This window comes from Akebia trifoliata, chromosome 7 (genome assembly GCF_017979445.1).
Source record: "Akebia trifoliata isolate Shusen 1 chromosome 7, ASM1797944v1, whole genome shotgun sequence".
Classification (NCBI taxonomy): Eukaryota; Viridiplantae; Streptophyta; class Magnoliopsida; order Ranunculales; family Lardizabalaceae; genus Akebia; species Akebia trifoliata.
Window position 1 is genome coordinate 1911276 of NC_141381.1, and position 24468 is coordinate 1935743.

Consider the following 24468-nt stretch of genomic DNA (forward strand, 5'->3'; position numbering starts at 1 on the left):
AGAAGGTGGTCGGAGATGGAGCCGACGGTGACGGTGAAGGTGACGACGGCGGCGGTGATGACGACGACGGCGAGGTTAGTGTAATGGTGGTGGTGGTAGTGATGGTGGTAGGGAAGAATTGAGGATGGAAAATATGGGTGAATTTCATTTTCCCACCCATATGGGTGGGAAAGTGAAATTCATGATTTACTGAACTTTTTGAATGGGGTGGAAAATGAATTTTCATTCCCATGTGCAATCAAACACTTGAAAAATGTCATTTTCCATGGAAATTAATTTTCCACCCTATTTTCCATGTGCAATCAAACATACCCTTAGTTTCATAGCTTTCTAAACAAAGAAATCAACAATTTCATTGCTTTGTTGTACAATTTTACAGCTTTTAGACTTTTTTAAATGTTGCAATTTCATCACTCTCTCTGAAAAATGCAGGTTTATCCTACTTTGAAACATTTTAAATTGGTGATTTTACTGCAAACTTTAGACCTTAGACTAGTGTCTATTAAGCAAAATTTTGTTATATTTATGGAAAAAAAAAAAAAAAACAACTATTTGAAAATTTGAAAATTATCTAAATATTGAAAAAAATGGACAAACCAGGCTTAATTTAAGAACATAAACTGAGTCGATCGAATCAAACCAGGCTTAATTTTAGACTTGAAAATTGCCCAGACTCGATTGAATCAAACCAAGGTCGGCCCAAAGCATGGGTATAACCCACATGAAGTTTCCAAACATCACTCCATTAGTTGTTTGAACAAGGACCAAGCTTTGGAAATGGCAATGAAGCCGAAAGCATATTCCCATTACAAACTAGAATGCTAATAGAAAGCCTCGTCAACCAAATTTGTAAGAAAAAATTGTCTATTTATCACTTCTTTTTTCCACCAAAGGATAATCTAAAAAAAATTGGGATCAACAATGTAGCATACATAACATATGAAGGTTTTTTTATAAACCAAATGAAAATAAGATCGAGAAAGCGATGTCGGCCGAGGTGACCTACCAAGTGCAATCAAGTACAAACTGAGGCAAACATCTTACACTATTGGTCTTGGCATTGACCATATAGATTAACACATTAATAAAAGTAAAAACTATTATTTACCCGGACTTTCTTTTTTATCTACAACTACCATAGTCATTAGCTTCGTTAACTGTATAAAACTAAAAAATTTAGTCATTACAGATCCAATACTTTCCTTCAACTTTCAATAGTAAATAAGCAATTCATGTAACAATAGAAATCTATATTTACAAATGTCCATATTCCATAATCATATATAAAAAAAATGCATGAAAGCTACCTCTGCTTGTTTTTGTTCTTTTTCTTATTTTTCTTCGACTTGGAATTCTCCTTATTACTGCTGCTTTGGGCTCCTATTGTAACACTGGCCTGTGAAGGCTCGCCAGTAGTATTTGCATCATCTTTCAAGAACAGAGAATCTAACAAAGGTTGTAAGGTTGGCCTCCTTGCCCGCAACTTTCCAAGAAGTTGTTTAACTCTTGAAATATTTTTTTTACCTCTGGAAGAAAAGAAAAACTCACAAATTTCAGCATATACATATTAACACAAAAATGGATCCAAAGAAATATTAATCTGTTGGGTTGTTCAAAAGCAAAATGGATTTTAAAACATAGACATAACGGCTAAAATGCTTGTAACTTTGTGTATCGAAACTGACCTTGCACTTAAAGCAGTTGAGAGTTGTTTTAATTCATCAAGCATGCTTTTCGTTTCTCTAAATAGGCTCCCATCTTCATTGCCAGAAGGGCTCTTTTGATTCAATTTGGTCATTGTAGCATCAAGAACGCGGATGGATTCTGCCACCTTCATCTGCACACATAACAGAACATCTTTAGATACATTTCTGATTAAGAAAAGAGGGGAAACATGGCATAAAATGAACATTGCCCATACCTTAATCTGTTGAGTGTTGGATGTGAAGTTTTTTGTGTCAGCAAACGTGTCCCAAAATTGTTCATAAATCTTTTGCAAATCACTATCATCATTTTCATTCTCATTTTCCACAACCTGACTTCCCTTCCCTACTAAATCTGAAGTAGGTGGAAGGTTATCATCATTCCCTTTGTCAGTATTGCATGAAGGCAGATCCTCGGGACTTGAATTTTTGATTTCCAATTCAACATCTTCTTGGACATAGGTACCACCTAGATTCTTTGGGAACAGTATCCCCATTACATCCTCTTTGCATTGAATCATGTCAATGTCTATAACAAGAGCCCCGGGACATAAAAATTGCCGACTAATATTTCCTGACTGTAGTATTACGAGAGGATTTTCAATTTGTAGAAGTGCTTCAGCAAGCACACTTACAAAGGAACGGTTTCTTCTTCTACGAAGGATCTCACAAAAAGCCCTAGGCAACTGTGAAATAATATCATTTCTACCAAGCAGCTCTGACAGCAAATAAAAATGCTTGCCAGAGTTCAAGCAAATTAAACTAACTAAAACAACCAACCTCAATGCCAGCAAAGGATAATACTGCTTGGCAGCAATTTTAGATTTTTCAAGCCATTTGCAAGTTTCCCTCCAATCGAAGATAATTTGCTGTATTACATCAGCCATAAAAGCATAATGTCCTCCTAAAATTGTAAGAATGTCAGTACCCGAAGAGATATACGGCTTTTTTGTCCAATTCTCACAAGCAAGTATTTCAATGAGAGAAGATTTCGTCGTGGAAAAGGACCCCTGGCAAGAAGATACCAAGAACAAAAGACGTTCAACAAGATAAACATAAAAGAATGGCGATATATAATCAAATTCTCCACGCCAGTTGGCATTAAATGTTTCTCGCAAAGCTACTTGAAGGTTGTTGGCGAGAGGCACCTGTTGCGATCCTGAAATTAGGTGCTCTTTAAGCTGATCAATAAATAACTTCCATGAGGGGTGGTTCCCATCAAAGCACTTTGCAATCATCTCATACATTTGATCAGTCAGCTTACCAGATACAAACAACGACATCACAACCCTTCCAATTCTCCCATACGTCAACTTACCTTTTGAGTTGACATTCTCAATAATAACTTCTTCAAGCAGATCCCTATAAAGATCGGTTCCTCTCAGAGAAATCACATTCTCTGTAATTGTTTGTCTCCAGTCGAGAGGAAATACAATGTTCAAGAAGTTCCATTTACACGAGTCCAGGAATTTCTGCAGCTTCTGCAGTGCCCAAGCATGGATTTTCCAGTCCACTATCTTGGACACCAAAAGAATTTTTGCGACTTCAAATTTGTGAAGTATGATCATACCTTGGCAAAATAATGAGAAACAATTCCGAATACAAAACGTATGAAGAGCTTCCAATTTCTCCAATACTTCCAAGCCAACCGAAAGTAATTCTGAAACCCAATAACTTCGAGCGGCAGAGACAAATTGGCCAACATCCATACCAATCAAGTTCCCATTCTTACGAAGTATTCGGTCATTGATTTCTTTCTTCCAATAGGCATCTTTCTTAAGCAACACGTAGACTGTAGTCTTATTAAACTCTTGTTTCCGTACACCCAAGAAACCCAAACAGAACTCCCCATAAGACACATATTCTTGTCCATCGGATGTACCAAGAGATTGGAGATATCCAAATATGTACATGATTTTCTCCCTCAATAAATTCCAGGAGTAAATAAGAGACTCCATAGAAACACTGTTACGAGAAATCATGTCGTCGGCATGCTTCAACGGATTCAAAATCACTTCATGTTCCCACTCATACTTTGAAGGTTGTAACTGAAGATGCACGTCAAGTATTCTCCAAGAAGAGATAATTTCAGCTCGGATATTCTTAAGTCTCTTGGAGGCACTCAAACATTTTCCCAAGTTTAACAAGCTAACCTCTTGGTTTGACATTATGCACGTCTCTGTACAAACAGACTCATAGAAGACATCTGACGTGTCTTTAGCAATCATCTTGGCTTTCGAAAGAAGTTCTTCCTTATTTGTAAATTGCTTCAGCGGCCAACCTTCGCTTCCAGTTGCCCAAAGAGAGTTGCAAAGAACATACAATAGAATCAGACTTGATGCATCATTGGAATGCCCACCCTTTCCTAGCATATCAGCCTCAAGAAGAAGATCACCTTTCAGCCTTGCAATGACGGCCGCTTCGAGAAAATTCCCCGATTCTATCTCCAACAACATGAGGCCATCGAGATAATTCCAAGTTCTCAAGAAAGTACGAATGGAATCCATAGAATGGAAAGCCCGAACAAATTTCATCATAGTTGAGGTATCCTTCAACTCATGATAGTGAAGTGCACATCTCTCCATAAAAGCTTGCTCCATTTCTTTCAATTCTTTACTTCTTCCGACCACATCAATAGTTGAATCTGCATTTCCTTTCCAGAATTTGATGAAGTTAAGACCCAAGTCAAAGAGTTTTCCCGTCGTGCAAACAGACAAGCATTTCGAGAAATAGTTTCCTTTAGCATATACTTCAGCAGCAAGAGACCAACATTCAGCAAAAGTAAAACAGTCACCAGCTTCCTCTAACCTGGATTCCCCACATTTCCCCAAATAAATGGTTCCTGTGTCAGTAACAAAAGAAATTAACACTATAATTAACCGACCCCACGATGGTTGAACGCTAGATTTTAAATGTGAAAATATAAGTTACCCTTTAAGTGGTGGTCCATTGGGGCAGTATCTACGTTGGATATACATGTGTGGCAAACAAGGTTGAGGACCAAAGTACTACAGTTATACATAAAATATTTACTGAGATGTAGAGACCCATAACAAATGATAGTGTCCCATATGTACAAACATTTAGCAGAAGATAATTCCTTTGAGTCAATAGATCTCAATGGTTACAAAAGGATTCCTCTCAAAATACCTAGTCAGCTCATGCATGCAGTTAACTACAAATCTAACAATACTTAGTTAGATAAAAAACTCAAAAGACATTTGATCAGATTATGATACCACACATGACACATCACGTAGTGAAATCATCATATATTTTAACATCCATTGAAGACCAAATGTATTAAACAAAAAACAATATGATTAACAAACTACTTCCCAAAAAAATGGCAGAGGAACTCTCAGAGAGAGCACAGCAACCAAGATACCAAGGACACATGTTTCTTAACATTAAATTCAAACTTGGGCACCAAGTGGGCTAAATTGTAAGCCAATAAAATACAAGTTGCTACTAAAAAAACGAATTCCCTTAGTCATAGTTTCGTAAAGTGACGTGGGAAGAAGTTCATGCTTGTGTGGAAATGTTAAATTCATCTTCAAACTTATCAGGTAAATAAAAAAGAAAAAAATGAAAATTTTCTTAGAGATCATTCTGCTGCATACTATATAAGAGCACTAAAATGAATGGTGTGGCAAATCTGCAAGTAATCAAACCCTACTGAAACTTTCCAACTACAGCTAGACTGAAACTTAAGGAAGTAGTCAGAATTTCAAGTTTTTAGGGACTTTTTTTTAATGAAAAGATCACTGAAACCCCGAAACATTAAATAGATGTCAAATAAAACATATGGAAAAACTAAGAAGTATATTAATTAAAATTGTAGAGAGAAAATAGTCCAAACCTGCCCTTTTATATTCCTTTAACTCAATAAAACATTTGGCAGCGATCTCAGCCTTGCCAATTGCTTCAAAAATATTTGCAGCCTCCGTAAGGGCAACACGAGCTGATTCAGAATTAGAACCATGCATACGATCGGCAGAAGCTCGAAGACCAGCTCCCCGTGCCCATTTCTCTCTGTACGAGTCTTCAGCTCTTTCAAAACACAAAGTGGCCATCTCAAAGTTGCCCTCATTGAACAACTGCCCAAAAGTTAAATAAGTAAGAGAAGCCATGAAATAACTCAGAAGTTCTCAACCAAATATTGGCTCAAGTGATTAAGTAGACTGGAAAACTAATAAAATGAGCACTTTGAATGTGAGTGATTTCTCTTAACTGCTTTCTAGTTCAATTATTACTCAACAAAACAATTAGTAAGGAAAAATATAAATAAGAAATAAGAAATAAGAAATAAGAAAGAAGAAAGAAGAAAGAAGAAAGAGAAGAGATAAAATATCCTAGTTCAAACCTTGATACCACGTGAACTCCACTCCTCTTTGCTACTTGTAACTTGCATCGCCTGTGCAAGTGACTCATCAAGTAGTCTAACTTGGACAAGGCACAACTTCTTCCAATAATCAAACATAGGCTTTGAAAAATCCTTTGTATTCTCACAAATCCATAACCTTTGCCTTGTACGAGTTATAGCTACATACAATTGCTTAAGTTCAGAGCAGAGGATGTTGTGTTTAGCCTGATTAAATTTTGTAAATCTTGTTTCACTGGAGTCAAGCATGTCTTGCTCCTCCATATACCCATAGATAATTCTCCATTGATTTTTCAAAGGAGAGGTGCCAAAAAAATTGTACAACAATACATCCTGCCAAAGTAACAAAAAATAAGGACAAACAAACCAAAAAGAAAATTTATAATAATTGGTTAAACCATATAGCAGAAGAACTGAGGTAACACCTTAAAACATAATGCAAATGGTACTACAATTAGTGGTCGAATACATACGCATGCCATCATCTCTTGGATGGCCCATACTCTTAACTAACAGTGTGACATTTGTGCGTTTTAGCCGACCCAAAAGATGACATTAGATAGTCAAGATCAGTAATACATGTTCAGTTTGGGAAGCTAACTCGCAATTATATCACTTACTATAAGTAATAAACTTTCAAGGAGAAATATCATTGAAATGAAAAATCAATCATAGAACTGTTTACCTGAAACTCTAGGCCTTTGCACTCAACTATTGTTAAAACAAGGGCTTGATTCCCAACATGGTCAGCAATTTCCTTCCTTGCACAATCATCACGTACTAAAATAACCTGCTCTGCTCCAAAACCAACTATATTCCCACAAATGTTTCCACTATTACCAAATATTGTTATGATCGCATTTTCATCATTCCCAGATTCTAATAAAACTGGAGCTTCACCATAGATGAGGCTTGTTTCCGGGCTTAAAACATCAATAGACAATGGAAAGAAACGGTAAAGCAGATCAATAACGCTCTGGGACAAGTTAAGAACACCAGCATGAGTACGGAAGTTCTGGGTTAAATGAAAAATTTCTGAAACACGTGATTGACCCTTCCCTTTCATATTATCCTTACCATCACTTCCAAATTCTGAGAGGAACTCTTTGTAGAACAGAGATTTTATATCTTGGAATCTGAAATCAATCCCTCTAGCAATAGTTTGTGCTGTATCGCCCGAGAAAACAAAACCCTCATCAAAATTTCTACAAACATATTTGAAAAGAGCAATTTGTCTCATGGTAAGATCCTGAACCTCATCAATATAGACAAAGTTCATTTCCTCACCCATGTAGCTTCCATGTCTCAGTCGACGATGAAGGTCAATAACTAAATCTGCCAAATCAAAATCACCATTCTCTACCTTCTTCTTCTCATAATCCAAAAAAATATCATAAATTATCTCTATTCTCTCCCTATCCAAATTGGATACCCGACCCTCAGATAGTAAAAGATAATCCTCCCGGTTCAATTTCCCATCACAAACTTGACCATCTTTTAACCCACCTTTTATATGAGAAATTATCTGAGTAAAAACTGTTGAAGAATCAAGCTTTTTAGTTTTCTGGCTGTTGAAATGGGGCCAATAAGATGAATCAAACCGGTCATAAGTAACCTCCTTTGTTCTTATGAAAGCTTGTAAGGCAATTGAACTCGAAATTCCACTTTTTGCAAGAGAAAGTTCCCTTACATCATGAAATCGATCAAAGTACGAATTCTCCATACTTCCATCAAGCATCATCAAGAACTTTTGAAAAGTTATAACAAGTGGATAGGACTTCGGTGGAATATCAATGAAGCGATCTGGGATATCCTTGAATTCAACTGTGTCATCAATCATATCAATTGAATTGTGCTCCCCCGAAAAATCACCCCCGCAGGTAATGCTGTACAAAACAAGAAATTAGTGAATATAAACTGAAAGGATTACTTGAACTCTAAATATAAACTTTCTAGATGATCTATGACAATCACATACAATGCAAAGCAATACCTTCCATGGAATAGTTAGTTCAAATGAGTCGCCTGAATGCTATGCAATTTGAACATTAAAATAATTGTTACCTAAAAATAATAATAAAAGGAAAAAAAAATACGAAGAAAATATATTTAAGTGATTATTTAACCAGAACACAATTGTTCTAGCCAATGGTAAACCGTCACATTTTTTGGATTCAATTTTAGATCTCAAAATAATAATAATTGACCTAATTGCATGATCAACACAATCCAATGATAGGCTCTTTTTCTTCTAAATGATTGACAATGTTACTTCTAATCATCCAAAAAAATGATTCTTTTTATTTTTTTAATAGGTAAGGCAGCTTTTAATAATATCAGTAACTTGGTGATACTTGAATAAATAACTTAAGAAGCCATGCAAGTACACCAACTGTACACATACGAAACTAATGCAATCTGCACACATTCTACATGATTCAGAGCTTAGATTTGATGAACTTGGGGTTACAAGCATTTTCAAAGACCAAGCTATGATACCATTGCCAATATAAAAGAAATAAGTTGGTTTCCCAATTTATTTTCAAAGCGTCATACTTTGAAAAATCATAAGATAAAGAGGGCTATATATTTGGAATAGAATTTTTACATTCTATCATTGCACAACTCTTGGGATAGAAATTCCCTATTTTGGAAAAATTGCACAGTGGTTTACGCTTAAAGAATGCATTACGCTTCTAAGAGAAAGCCTTGGGGAAACCTTGAGGGGATATATACAACATTACACAATGTATGAGTATTTCTAGCCACGCCAATGTTTTTAGTCATATAGCTAATAACATAATTAATATAAGAGAAAACTCTGGAGCAGATTAAAACAAAAACAAAAGCTTAAGTTAACAGATGATAATTTTCAAAAAAAATAAAAAATTACATAGATTGAAATATTTAAGTAATCTACGAACCTTTTCAAGTGAGAAATGTGGTTCTTGACAGCAGAACATAGTTTTGGGCTGACAGTGACAAACATTTGCCGTAAGACAGTCTGCTTAGTCTCTACATCGCTCTCTACAATCTCATTTCTCTTGAGAACATCCATACCAGTGTCACTTTTAACTTCGCAGAATCCTTCTGAAGAAAGACAGTGCAGTTGTTCCTTTTGAATCAATTTCTTAGTTAAAACAGTTGTTTTCCCGGTCCCAGACCTTCCAAGGATAAAAGTACTTCTCGGAAAAAGAATTATCTCCAATTCTTGGTCTGTTACTTCAAATGGAAGATCGATCTCTCTTCCATCACGTCCAGAGAGCAAGTGGCCCACAAGACCAGATGATAAGGAGTAAAATTTCATCAGTAATAGACTCTCACTCACCTTTGAGTTCTCAACGTAACTTCTTCCATCAAATGTATTAGTACTTGAATCATTGTCAACCTCAGTTCTACTAGGGTTCTTAAATTGGATAATAGAGGTTGGCCAAGTCACTGGTACTTCCAAATCTCTGCACACTCCAAAAAGAAAGGAATGGTCCACGGAACAACAACAAAGCCTTATACCAAAGATACTGAATCGAAATAAGAATGAGAAAGCCAATAAAACACTTTCAAGGATTCAAATTTTCAGAGTAAAATTTTATGAAAAACTGAATTATATGTTTTTCATTATAGAAAAGTCTAAAATTATAAAACATCTAGAGTTGAACGATAAACAAATGTTTGAAACATAAAAGTGCAAAACACACAATTAAAAGAGGAAATATCACTTGTATAACAAGTAAAAAAAATATTTACTAGTAAGCAATAATGTGAGGAAAGATAAAAAACATTGACCCTCCACCTCCCTCCACTAAATTGGACTGCATGATGGGGACCACCTACCATGTTTAAAGGTCCGTTGCGTTTAAAAATGCTCTGACAAACATTCAGTTTTTTTGACATAGAAGAACAAAACGTTGCAAAATTTCAAATGTCTCGCAATGTTTTGAAATGTTTCACAAAATACATTAGCCTTACAGAAAAACAAAATTTAATGAAAGTCAAATGTTTCATAATATTTCCCGAAACATATCAACTGCAATGTTTTGATTAAGCAAAAAATAGATTTGTAACTTTTGAGATTCTTTGAATCAAATAAAAAGACTTTTGCAACATTTTATATGCATCATATGTAATGGTTTGAGATTCTTATGTTTGTTTCAAAATGTTTTAAAGCATTTCTAATATGCATCATGTGAAAAAAGGTGATTTTTTTATTTTAAAAACTTAAAAATTAATTTTATATATTATTTATGGACAAGACCTAAAATTTAATTTATAAAATGAGTTTTTGGATTCCATTTTGAATTTCAGAAAACTCAAAACAACGGAATGATATGAGATTTAAAATCTTGTCATATATTATGATAACAAGGATAATTGGACATACCCTTCAATACGTTTCTCCTTGCAGCGGTTGACAAAATCATTAGTGCACATCCCAAAGATGTTATCCAAACGCTTAATTAGTTTTGGTATCTCCTCCAATGGTAAAACATCCCAAACCTTCAACACTTGGGTATACATTGATTGTTTCGTTATGTCAATTGTACAAATCAGATACAAGCCTTCAACCTTGAATTGTTTCACAAGCTGCGAGGAGCTTTCGCACACGATGTCTACCTTCCTCTTCCTTGGGCGCCAGCCACATGAAAGTCTTAGCAATGCATCAATAACTTTCTTCTTTGTCTCAATTGATTTCAAACTTCCAAATGTTTTCCTAAAATCGTCACTGAAAAGAACCTGTCGATATGAGAAAAAAAGACAAAACCTCAAAATCTATATAAAAGATGGATCTACCAAATTATGGGCAGAAATTTGAACACTATTGAAACAAATGATAAAGGTTTTACCATAGAGAGTTGTCATTGGCATCCAACTTTTACTTATTACACACCAATAAAAAAAATAAACGAATGGTTGAGAATAAGTAAAAGTAGGGGTGCCATAAGCTCTCTCATTTTTTTTTTTTTTTTAGATTTCTATTTTTAGGTTTTGGATTTTATATGGACATAATCCTAATTGTACACAACTTCTGAAATTGTTTGAATGAACGTTATAATGTTTTGAAATGTTGAGATAATAAGTTGGAGCCAAATCTGTGTAATGCTTGAATAGTGTGTTTTAATCTTTAATGGTGGTGTGATAAATAATTTAAGAAATTGGGGTGTAATAAGTAAAAGTTAGGGTGCCAATAGTAGCTCTCTAACTATAATATGCAATTTACCTTCCACCTTTCACTTTTGAAAAATATGCTATCTCCCTTAAGTAAGTCATCCAATTGATCAAGCTCTTTCTTGACATCCAATATTGCTTTAGCCAAGTCCTTATCTTCATCTGCGTTAAAGAAGCACTTACGATCCTTCGCATCTCTGACCAATTCTGCCCAAACAGACTCGCTGTTTACCAAAGTTGTTTCTTTTCCCAAAATCCAAAGGCATCGTCTACAAAGGCAACAAACATGTATTTAAGAAAGACAGTCACCGTATTCACTATAAATAAAGGGGGGAAAAGAAGAAGCAAACAATCCGTACTTGGCCCTTGTCAAAGCAACGTTAGTGCGCTGGGGACTGCATAGGAAACCAATTGATCCACCATAATTAGATCTAACAGTGGAGATTATAATGATGTCTTCCTCACCACCCTGGAACCCATCAATGGACTTAACCCTTACAGAAAAGTCATCGAGCTTTTCATACTTTTTTCCAAGTTTCTCTTGAATTGCGGCAACTTGAGCAGCATAAGGAGATACTATGCCAATGCTAAGCTTCGATTTTGTGCCATTCCATTCTGTAACAATAAAAGCTAATTACATAAAACTGTCATGGATTAATTGAAGAAATCGAGAATCATAACAGAAAATAATGGCAATTACACGATAAAAGGTTATTTTAGTTATTTAGAGAACAAACTAACTGGATTATAGGTGTGGATTGTAATTTTATTTGTCTAGATGAAAATAACCTTGATGACATCAATATTAAATGCAACTGTGGAGGCACTTTGGTCTTCCAAATTTTGGTGTCAACAAACACTTATTCATCATTTTCTCAATTTAATAGCAAAATTTTTAGCAAACTAGAGCAAAATATTCATATATGAATGAAAAATGCTTTGGTGAGAACATGTTATGGATGCAGTTCAACTCAAAGATGGGCTCAATAAATTAAGCAAACCTATGCGGATTATCTCCTTTACATTAGAAGATTTATAAGTAAATACAAAATTAAAAGGTGTGCCAAATAAGGTAATAAGCTAAGACGACCATGCATATGCAAATGCTAATGTAGGTCATTCAACCAAAGGTGCTGGCTTAGCTAAGATCGTAATGCATGTACAATGATGATCTCACGACCTTGTTTTAAAATCCGTCGAACTCAAATTCACTTTTGCTGACCACTAATCCTTTCTTGCCTTGCCAAAAAAGAGATAAGGTTGATCTACCTTTTTTTTAACTTTAATAAATTTCTCTACTTATCATAAATAATAATATGTTGCAACAAGATCTGTTAATATATTATTTCCAAACTTTCCTAACAAAACAATTACGAAAATTGCTCGGAGTTAGTTACTAGTCAATAGTACAATGACAATTAGAGAAATTGTAAGTTTGTTAAAAGTCTGTGAATGTTGATTCCACAACCTGGGTTCAAAACCCAGCTTCACCTACTAACAACTGAAACACACACACACCAAAAAAAAAAAAAAAGGAAAAAAAAGAACAAAGAAAAATGATCATCCTATTTTTGAAAGGATAGTTAGGAGGGAGAGGAGGAAAAAGATGGGAAAATCAGACGACTTTTATGTTTCCTTAAAAAATATAGAACTACAAAGGATACGGTGATGTTCTATGAAAAATACAACCATTTAAGTCACAATAAACATACCTTGAAAAAGGTTCCGCACTATTTTCATTACAACAGCTACTTCCACCATATTTTTTCGGCTATGTCCAACACGATCCAATACCTCTTTTCCATCAGCAATATTTATGAAGGAATAGGGACCATACATAGGCTCAGGAAGATATTTTCTTTCATAACTTTGACTCTGAACATTAGGTGCATCCAAGATCTTGTTGTGATAAAACTTAGCATTTGGGAATGAACTTATTTTAGGATGCATTCTAAACTGCATATCAAGAAGAAGCTTTTGATGTCCCAGTAAACTCAACCTTTCAAATAGACTTCTTCCAAAGCCAGCTTCATCAGATATCTAATCAGAGAAAGATAAAGAACATCATCTATTAATATTAAAATGGAGAGAAAATTTTAACGTGGCCATCAGAAAAAGAAAAAGAAAAAAATCTATTGGGATAGATAATTTATACCTTGCTCGAGACCATCGCAGGTAGTTGACACTCGTCGCCAAATAGAATGGCATGCCGTATACCCATATGTTGTAAGGGAATCGCTGATTCACATTCTTTTAATTGGGCTGCTTCATCAATAACCAACAAGTCTAATGGCTCAATTTCCACAGAATGCAGCTTATATGAGCTAACAGCGGTACAGAAAATGAGAGACGCAGCTTGAAAACAAAACTCCCTGACTGAATATATGTTCGTATAATTGGGAAGGTTAAGATCATCAAGAGAACAAGAAAGAGATCTTAGAACATAGAGGCATTCCATTCTGGTCTTGTAAAGTAGAGTTGAAGAACAACATTTAACTGATTCACATTCATTCTCTATTACTTCTTTAAGTGCAAAGAGTTCCTCTAGTTCTTTGTTAATCACATCATCTCGAAACAAAATACTTTGGAAAGATTCAAGCTCACTTAGAAGAGAAACCATGTTTTGTATATTGGGTTTCGAAATGAAGCGTATGGGTAGATGGGTGCATAGAATTCTGACACAATTTCTGAGTGATGATAAGAGAGCACTAAACCGTTTTCTCATGAACTCAAGAAATGAAATTTCAACAACCTCGCTAGTTTCATTTTCCTTACCAATTTCAATTTCACTCTCCTTGTCAATTTCATTCTTCTTTCTTGATTCGTTCTCTAAATATATCTGATACTGAGAAACACTATCTTCAAGAAAATCTATCATTGATGTAAAACATGCCTTCCAACCCGTCATTGGAACAAAGCACTCTGTAAGTCTTTTCACACGATAATCCAAAAATATCTCCTCCAGATCACCACCAACTTTCAATCGCTCATTATTCCCAAATAAAAGCAGATCACCCAACGAGAAATCCTTACAACTGTCCGACTCATAGGATGCTTTAACAAGATCAAGGACACGTGCGGCCACTTCTGTGATTGCAACATTCGTTGGGGCACATGCAAGAGTTCTACAATTTGTTTCTAAGAGCGTCCACAGCAATGTACTAACAGTTTTAGTTTTTCCCGTCCCGGGTGGACCCCAAACAAGCTTAACGGTAGACTTGTGGTTGCACTGTACTGTAGAAATCGAATCTAGTACTGCAGCCCTTTGAGACTCATTCAACATGGAGGATAATCTCGCACCAAATCTTTTGGCCCAAGAGACATTAATTTGTAAAGAAGAACAGATATCACAGATTTCCTCATCCTGCAATACCATTAATAATCATATAAATCATTTTCTACACAGTTTCACTAAGATTTTAGATAATTGAATAGATAAACAAAAATTCTTTGGCCATAGATAATAATTTTTAGAAAAGACTTTGATAATGATGACTACAATGATGATGATAGGCTTCTAATTATAGTGACAAAAATCCATAGTTAAAAAAAAAAACAATTAAATCATGATTTTACAAAAAAATAACAAAGCTTTTGAAAAAACTTTGATTTTTCAAAAAATCACGATTAATAATGATTTAATTTTTTGAAAAAATATTTTCTTTTGAAAATTTTAATTGTTCTTTTGTCATTTAATTTATGAAAGCACCTGTAAGAGAAGCTAGACCAAGTTCACGTTCTTACCCCAGAATTGGCGTGCAAAACCTCCTGTATAACCTTCATGTTTCCTAACATATGTAACGCCTTCCATATCCTATTGTTTGTTGTTATATTTTTAAGAAAAACCGCAAAAAGAGATTTCCTCATGCCCTTTTCAACTTCAATGGCCTTTGAAGTTCTGACTTTAAAATATGTCGGCGTGTTATCATCCTCAGAAACTTTAGAATCAATTGTTGTACGCTCAACTTCTGGAACGTTAGTGGTTGAAGCAAAAGTCCATGTCCGCCCATAACGCTCTAAATCCGAAGCACTTTCGGGAATGGCATCTGATAAAATGAAAATATCTCCGGGTAATGGTTTGTATGGTTCCGTGCGGCTAGCACCGGACCTGTTCTTCCAAGAATCAACTTTAACGTCATATAAGAGTGATCCATATGGCTTAGACTCATTTACAGAGACTACTTCAGCGCAAGGTGCCTCAGAAATAATCTCCAAAATTGAATACAACTCGGCACGGGTGTCTTCTATTAGGGGAAAAATATATGACCCAAGGTAATGCGTTACCGATTGAAAAGATTCTGGAATGCTTTCCACCTACAAAGAACAAGAAAATATTCACAATTAACGAAGACATACCATTATATTAACAGAAACATTCCGACCGAAGACAAAATTTAGCAAAAGAAACCAAAAGGAGATAAAAGATTAACAGAAATTTAGACAAAAGGAGACAATTTAAAAGATTAACAGAAATTTAGACAAAAGGAGACAATTTAGACAGTTTACCAGAAATCCTACTTGAAAATGTGAATAATAGCCATAAGATAAGTATAGAAAAGAAAGTTGATAAAAGATTAACATGTGAACAACAAAGTGAACAAGGGAAGAAAATTGTATAAAACGAACAAATAGAGATAGTAATGGAAAATAAATATAAAACCAAGTGGAGAGGTTTAGAAAAGGCATAAAAAAACATTCAATTAGCTGACAACAAATCTTTGGGATAAGGATTTGATGATGATGACACAACAATCATTCAGTTTAAGGTCAATTGAGGTTCATGGGTATTGGGTCGTGAATTGAGACCCAACTTCGTTACTTAAATGCAAGTTGTTGGAACAGAGTACCCATGCAGCAGAACAATAACAGAGTACTACAGGGATATCCACATTATTAATAACAATGGCACCAATAAAGGAGAAAAGGGGAAGATAATCAACTACACAAGAACTTCAATTTTGCACTGCTAGGGCTAGTCCATGTGCTTCATGGACAGCATAAAATGCAAGTTTGAGGCAGAATATTTTGATAAATAGTAACAGGCAGCCTAAATATTTTTTTACAAATATGTTAAAAACATTAGTAAAATTTAGGGCCAAAGAATTAAACATAATAATTCATTGCTAGACATGATTATGATTAGTTAGATATCTATCTATATATACATATATATGGGCTAGGATCAAGACCCAACGTGTTTTGTAAACTAGGGTTAGAAGTCTCGGAATGGGCTGGTTTTTGGTGAGGATTATCTCTATGGTGAGGAGACCATCCTCACCAAAAATCAGCCCATCCCAAGTTTACAAAACATGTTGGATCTTAATCCTGCCCCTATATATATAGATATATATCTTCTTATTTTGATGTATTGTAAGCATATTAAAACATTCACATAATCATGCACAAAATCAATTACGTTTTAATTAATGAGAAATGTTAGTAGTTTATTCATCATACATATATATATATATATATATATATATATATATTTTAAAAGATCATAATACGAAAATGTAGTACTTAATATAATTTGTTCATATAAGTAAATATTTTACATATTAAGATGTTTGTTGCTAATATGTAATTATTGCTTACATTTTCCTATAGAATATAATTGTTTTGGTTGTCAAACAATAAAATACTCATGCTAATGTGAGCATAACATTATTGATCTTCATTTCCACATTACATACAGTTGTTTATTGTAGTTTGGTTACTTATGTATGTTTTCGTATCTGTTTCATCATTTATTGCAATTTCAATTAAAACTTCCTTGATATTTAACATATTTCCATGAAAAAGTTTACATTTCCAAATTGATCAAAATAGACACACAAACCAAAATTCAATACCTTACATGCCAGAAACCAACAGCAATGAAACATTCCAAAAAACTCTACCAAACTCTAAACCTATAGTCAGGGATTGCTCTAAAAATCACTGTTCATTGGATAAATTAGAGAGTTATAAATAAACTCATAAACAAAATAATCAAATAAAGTAACCTCTTTATTAGTCTCCACAATAATTTTACTTAATAGGTGCAATTTAAAGGGAATTTCACAAAAGTGAAGAACAACAAAACAAAAAAAAAAAAAAAAAAAGGAAAAAAATTGAACTAGGCCTACCAAGCCCAACCCACATTTTCAAGACCCAAGAGTTGAAAAACAGTAAAACATGAAAAATTACTTTAAAAACACTAAAATCTCTATCTCAAATTCTCAAATACAAAAGCTATTAAACAGATAAAAATGTATGTAAACTTGACTACTTGAGTAAGAGAGAAACCTTATATTTGTAAAGATCTTCATTGAGTATATCATTCAAGGTCCACTTGAAAACCACACTAATCAAATCACCTTCATCAGATTTTCTCTTCTTAGTAGTAGAAGAAGAAGAAGAAGCCATTTCTATCCTCAAACCTTCTTCTTTGACTTAGTTTCTGTAACAAAGTCAAACAAACCAGTTTTTTAAAATCCCTCAGACTCTCTTTCATGGAAATTTTATATTTATGAGAGAAATGGTTTTTAGAGTATGAGAGAAGAGATTTCTTAGCTACAAAGAAATCATAGAACATAGAAAAAAGAAAACCTAGGAATCTCCCAACTCTCATATTCTCTCTCATCACTTTTATACTTTTCTATATGAGAGAGACTTCCATCTTTCCTTCACTAGAAGCCATTCTAAAGCAGAGAGTTCATTACTACGTAGTTTAGGAACTAGTAGGGAATATATGTAATACATGGAGGGCAAAACTGGAAAGAGTGGCAGCGCTTACAAAGAGTCCGTACTAATGTGTACGTACGGACAAATATGTAGAGAGATTCATACTGTAGAGATATATATATAGGGGGCGGTTCAAGGGCCATCTGAGAAACCGTCTAAGAAAACTTTCGTTTTTCAAAATAAGGGTTAGAGGTTTTGGATTGAGCTGATTTTTTGCAAGGATGGTCACTATGATGAGAAGATCATCCTCACAAAAAATCAGCTCAATCAGAAACTTGTATATATATATATATATATATATATATATGTAGAGTGACACGTGGCAAAAAACTCCTTTTTTAAAATAATTGAATTTAAAAAATTATAAAAATAAATAAATAAATATTTCAAATGATGTGACAGAGCCATTAAATACACTGGGCCTATTTTCTTTTGGGTAATTTATTGTGATCCTAAGGAAAACGATATTTTTAAATCCAAACCGTTGATGATCTTGTAACAAAGACGCTTCAATAAAAGGTAAAATAATCTAGCGGTTAGAATTTTAGGGAGAACGTCATCCTCAGGAAAACAAGATCAAGGATTTAAAAGGGTCAAAATTAAAAGTCTTCGTAATCCAACGACGTTAGCAGGATTACATCATCTTAGAAGATAGTCTTCTATGTGGGACCCATTAACAATAATAGGGATATAATGGATCGGGTCATAAATGTCCCGATCCTTAATAAGCTTAAAATATCCATAACCCAAGCCCAGCCCTGTTTATGATTTATATTTTCTATCTAAGCCAGACCTGACCCGCAAATTTCTTCATATATAATATATAGTATTCAATATAAATATATTATTATTAATAATAATTAAATCATATAGGTTATTAAACTGGGCCGTCGAATGGGCCTAATTACATAATTCTAACCCAATTCACGATAAGCCGAGCCAAAGCCTGATCCAGTGACAGCTCTACTCAAGCGATCGAGTTGGATATATGTATTTTGAAAAAAATTACTGAATCAATCATATTTTTTAAATATTTATGAAAATAGCCATATATCCAAAAATATATATTATTTTGTAAAAAAATAGTTATTTGATGAACTTACTTTTATGCCCTTGAGTTGAATATAGGTTCACAGAAAAGGTAAATAAATAATTAGAAAATGTTATAGTACAATATATGAGAGCTATTATTCTCATACCAAATTTTACTAATGCCACACCAATATATATATATAAATCACCAAAAAAAAATTTGCACATATTTGGTGTGGTGTTGGTAAAAATTGGTGTGGCAATTGCAGCTCTCATTTTCTAATCCTAGACTTTGTGTGGACCCAAAGAGTTCACATTCTAGGGTCGTCTTCTTTATACTTTTAGAAAGAAAAGATGTCTTTACTCTTAAGATTCCTTCTCACTCGAATCTGATCCACCTTTGCCATATACGTGGCTCACATGTAGTAGTGATTTACATTGGACACCATATGACACAGTAGTAGGTGATCAAGAGTCAAGACTGAATGTGAACGGGAGAAATGAAGCTGCTACTGACGCTTACCAGCCTAGGTACGACAACCTCTCCCTATTTCAGAGCTTTTTTTTTAGAAAAAGTAAAAATATATATATAATAAAAAAAAAAAAAAAAAAAAAAAAAGGAAGAAAGACCTTTAAAGGATAATTGTTAGAATAAGAAGGTTGTAAGAGAGAAGAAAAAGAAGGACCTGAGATTGCAAATGCACGAAGAAAGGAAACACTTTTGATGAAGACCTCTGTATTTGTTCTTTGGAATGGAACCTAAAAAGCTGCCACGAGAATACCAGGGGAGTGTAGGGACCATCCCAATTCCCATATATATTTTTGCTTAGTTATTCTCTCTCTCATATCGAGGCGATGTATCGTGAAATGGAATAAAAATTAATTGGCATGAAAATGACTTAAATAAATATAATTTATAGTAATTTAGAAATTACTCCTTTATATTTTGGTATATATTTGAGATACTCTTGTATTTTGGTAACATCTGGTGTCGATGGGACCCATTTTGGTTGGAGAATAAATATACGCGTATTTGTATCTAATGTGTTTTAAACTCCAACCAAAATGTACGTGCTATGTAAATACCATTCCTTTTCTATAGGAACGGGATAGAGATTTATTAGTATAAAAATTCTATGCTGAGCTGATGAATCGTTGGCATGACTCGACGTGTATTGAAAAGAGTGGGTTAGTGCAGTAAAATTTTGAGAGAAAATTTCTTAGCGTCTAAATGTTTGAACTTTACTTGCTCTTAATACATGTGGCATTATGGTATTGGTTTATTAGCTTAGCACACAATTTTTATAACAAAAAATCTTTGCTCTTACATGATCCTAATTCTAAAAGAAAATGGGTAAGGGTTCAATGCATGTCCACGTGTCATGTTTGTGGATACGAGATTTTCGTTTTTGAATATCTCAACCACTTTGAAATTTGGAGTTGCTATCATTTTTTTTGAAAAAGGATGTGAATAATCACCCATAATGTTCATTTTGAAAAATCAATTTTTTTTTTGCATTTAGTGATTTTCGTATGGATAAGACTCATTGGTTCAACCTTTGATCTAGGTAAAGGGGTCCATGTTAGAGAGTAGGGAAGGTGTTACAAACCTTATTCCCTCCATCATTAGTGATAACATTGGATTCGGTCTATTTTAAAATAAACAAAAAAGAGAAGAAAATCGAAAAGATCCGATATGTACCCTCGAGTATGAAGGACTTTAATGTGGGTTTAAATCATTGAGGGCTCCCTTATTGAAAAAGTGGCCCTTCGATGACTCAAACCTTTTGTGGTGTGTACATTAGTGTAGAGAATGGGGAGAAGTAGAAGAGGGGAATTGGAGGGAAGAGAAGGGGGAGAGGGATAATGTTTCCCTTTTTGTCCAAGACCCACCTTGATCTTGTTGATCTTCAAGAGATGTGCTTCCTTGAATTTTCTTGATTTACTTGAGAGATTAGAGAGTTGAGAGTGAGTGGTGAGTTATGAGTAGAAAGAGTTGAGGGTAAATGGTGAGTTGTGAGTATTGAGAGTGAGTGATTTTTTTACTCTTGAGAGTTCAAGCATTAAGTGGTGTGAGTTGAGAGTAAGGGAGTTCTAGGGGTTTGGATGTTATTTTAGGGGTAAGTTGGGATGAAATGGTGAAAATGAGTAAAATGGTTTGGGGTTTGTAAGAGGGGGTGTGTAAATTGAGGGTGATGAAAGGGCATTTGTCTAAGGAGGTTGAAATGGATCATTTGTGACTGAAATGAGTTGGATCTTTCAACCCATTTGAGTTGAGTGTTGGTGGAATAAAATGAGTGGTGTTTGGTTGAGAGAATGCAGGTGTAAAATGATGGTTGATTGATTGAATGTTCGGCTAGTTGAATGGGTTTTGATTAAAAGAATGGGTTATGTAAGAGGGTAATTGATGAAATGTTAGATGAGTTGATTGGAGAGAAGAAGTGTTTGATTAGAGAGGAGGGGTGTGAGTTTGACTTGTGCGAATAGGTTTGTAGGGAATGATGATGGTAGGTTAGAGGAAGTGATGGATTGATATGATTTTTTAAAGAAAATGTGATGGGGGGTAAATGATTTGTTAGAGAAAAGATGATGAGGGTAAGTTGTTGGATGAGGGAGGTGAGTTGAAGTAATGACATGTGTCCAACCTTGATGATTTTAATTGATTGGTTGTGATGTTGGTCTTAGGTAGGATGGTTGAAAAGTCAATGGACTTGGGTTTGAGTAAAATGATTGGGCTTGGGTAGGATAATGTTGGGTTGAGTTGATTTGGATCAGGATAGGGATGGATTGAGAATTGTGCTTGGGTAGATTGATTGGATTTGAATTGTTAGGTTTTGAAATCAATGGGTTGAAATGGTAGGTGGTAGGTTGGGCTTGGGTATAGTAATAAGTAGTAGGTAGTGGGTTGAATAATTATGGTGATGGGTTGAGAAGTGTAAAGGTGTGGTGAGATATGTTTGGGTTCATGGACCACGTAGGAAGGGCCTTGGGTCATTTATTGAAAAAAAAAGAAAATTTTTTTTTTTAAGATTTGGGTTTTGAGGCCCATTTCGATTTTGATGGATTTTGGGTACTTTGCATCGAGGGCCCGGTCAAATTTGAGTGTCTACAATGCTTATAATGCATTACATAGTACGTGTAAGAATAATGATCTACCTAGGACTACAATTTGGGCGGGTTGGATAGTCAATTCATGTTCAACCCAAGTTGTAGAACCCTCAACACAAGCTCAACTCATGGGTGGGTCTAATTTCGTTTTGATCAACATATAAATTTTATTTTACATCTTAAAAAAAAAAAATACTAATAAATAAATTTGTGTGCAACCTCCAAATTCATTAATTTTTATATTATAATTTTTTTCTCTTAATTTTACAAATATATTTAAGAAAAGAAAACTAATATTTTTAAAAAATTATATTTAATTATATAACATCGAGTTCGGGTTAAAGTTGGGTTGCTCAAAGCCTCAACTTGAATTCAATTCGGATTGATATTTCTTAGCCCAGGCTCAACTCATTTTTCATATAACCCAACCTAGGCTCGCTCATCAATCGGGTTGCATTTGGGTTAGCCCATCCAAGTTGCAACTCTAGATCTACCTTCAAGTGGTGTTTGAGTAATTATTCACGGTACTGCGTTACACACTGTACTATCATAGTGGCGCACACATAATCATATATTTTCACTTGTATCTCTAGGAAATCATTTATCTTTCTATGTGCACCTCAATGCAGCACAGTGTCTTATGATGTCATTGCATAATTTTCCTCTACTTTTAACTTTAAAGGCCTTATGTACTAGCAAATATTACCTGTGTTTTAAAAATCGAACCGAACCCACAGTTCAACCAGATCCAATTGGATTTTCTATAAAAATCTATCCGATTTTTAATGAATCGTAAGTTATGCAAGAACCATTAGTTGTTTAAAAACCGATCGTTCAACCGTTCAAACCGTTGGTTTCTAAAAATCAGTTCTTGTAAAATTTCTAATGATGCTCTCTCTTGCAAAATTAGAAAATCTAGAAAATTCAATCCGTTATTTACTTGTTTTAGATTTTTAGCACCAAATAAATATAGAAACCTACTATAACTAAAATTCTCTCTTTTGCAAAATTAGAAAATCCAAAACAATTTGCATGTTTTTTACTAGTTTTAGACTTTTAGTACCAAATAAAATCTATAAATCTACTAAATCACTTATTCTTTTTAAGGATATTGAAATAAATAAAATAATAAATTAAACTAAAACTCTATCATTTTCAGGGTTTTTATTTTATTTTAAATAAAATAAAATTAAACATTGAAAAACTTTGCAAATTTGAAAAAAATGAAAGATTTGAGGAAATTATATATTTTTTCAGATATTTTATTTTATAATTATATGTTTTATTGATTTCATCATCAAGGATTTTATATTTTTGTTTTCAATTTTTTTTTCCTTTGATTCTATGGAGGTTCTTCATCAATATTTGTTTTAAACATTTTTTTTAAATATTATTGTAGATTTACAAAGTGAAATTTAATTATTAAATCTTATATATTTTATTTATTCATGTTGGATATATATATATATATATAATTGAGCAAAATGTCGGTTTTAAAACATTAATATTTACGAATGTACTTCCTCTTTAGGTGCTACCTTGCTCTATTTTATCTTCTAATGTTCCAACTTTAGGATTTATCTTTTTCTCTTTTGAAACTTTTTAATTATAGTGGAATCTACTTTCAGAGATAATTGAGGTTAGGAGGCTTTCCTCTAATGTACATTATTTATTTCTTCAGAGCTAAGCAACCTTTCCTCTTATATATTTACATGAGAGAGAGAGAGAGAGAGAGAGAGGTGAGAGAATTAAATGGCTTCCTCTAGTGAGAAGGGAAAGAAACAAGAGGGCAATGGTTTGGTTGATGTGGTCTTCTGTTTTGACTCTCAAGATATACTCAATCAAGACCTTTATAAAATAGGTCTCTCTCCTTCTACTCTAATCATGTCCATTTGATTATTTTAGATAACTTCCATTGTCGCACCAACTTTTGCTAACACGCCACACCAAAATGTGTGTTAATTCCTTAGTGATTTACATATGAATTAAGGTGGCATTAGCAAAAGTTGGCATAGCAATAGAATCTCTCTTATTTTATTACCATACAGTTCATGGTTTTAAAACTCGGTTTTGCGTCTCGTCTTGTCCATGCCAGATACCAAGTCGTCTCAAATGAGTTTTCCGATACGTTTCAAACGTCTCGTTAAAAAAAATGAAAAATGAGCGTGGGGTTTTATATCTCGTCCGAAAATTTGACTTGTCTGTCTGTCTCATCCATGCCTGATATTGAGACGACTCGAGCGATACGTTTCAATCTCGGATGAGTTTTAAAACCATGATATAGTTACAACATGGTTGGATATGAGGTGACTTAGCCCCTAACTCAATGAATTCAACTTGTTGAGTTGACAC

The 24468-nt window shown here is 34.1% G+C and overlaps 1 protein-coding gene across 2 annotated transcripts; it reads right to left on the reverse strand.

The window, feature by feature from the left end:
• Window positions 1-1089: 1089 nt before the first annotated feature.
• LOC147397929 (uncharacterized) lies at window positions 1090-17880 on the reverse strand. Of its 2 annotated transcripts, none has more exons than XM_086447014.1 (14): window positions 17539-17880; window positions 14995-15564; window positions 13406-14614; window positions 12963-13290; window positions 11610-11865; window positions 11303-11519; window positions 10466-10818; window positions 9012-9542; window positions 6773-7973; window positions 6070-6420; window positions 5566-5803; window positions 1922-4545; window positions 1686-1837; window positions 1090-1526 (listed from the first exon to the last, which is right to left on the reverse strand). In XM_086447014.1, the coding sequence occupies exons 1-14, from the start codon at window positions 17656-17658 to the stop codon at window positions 1304-1306; spliced, it is 8373 nt and encodes a 2790-aa protein (XP_086303140.1). In that variant the 5' UTR covers window positions 17659-17880; the 3' UTR covers window positions 1090-1303. The 2 variants fall into 2 exon arrangements, with proteins under 2 accessions (XP_086303140.1, XP_086303139.1); XM_086447013.1 differs by having other exon boundaries at window positions 11610-11880.
• Between the last annotated feature and the right edge of the window lie 6588 nt (window positions 17881-24468).

Coding starts and splice junctions, on each gene's coding strand:
- LOC147397929 (XM_086447013.1), bottom strand. CDS start 17,658: ATGGCTTCTTCTTCTTCTTCTACTACTAAGAAGAGAAAATCTGATGAA. Junction 15,565..17,538: donor AAGATCTTTACAAATATAAG/GTTTCTCTCTTA, acceptor TGTTCTTTGTAG/GTGGAAAGCATTCCAGAATC. Junction 14,615..14,994: donor TTTTGCACGCCAATTCTGGG/GTAAGAACGTGA, acceptor ATGGTATTGCAG/GATGAGGAAATCTGTGATAT.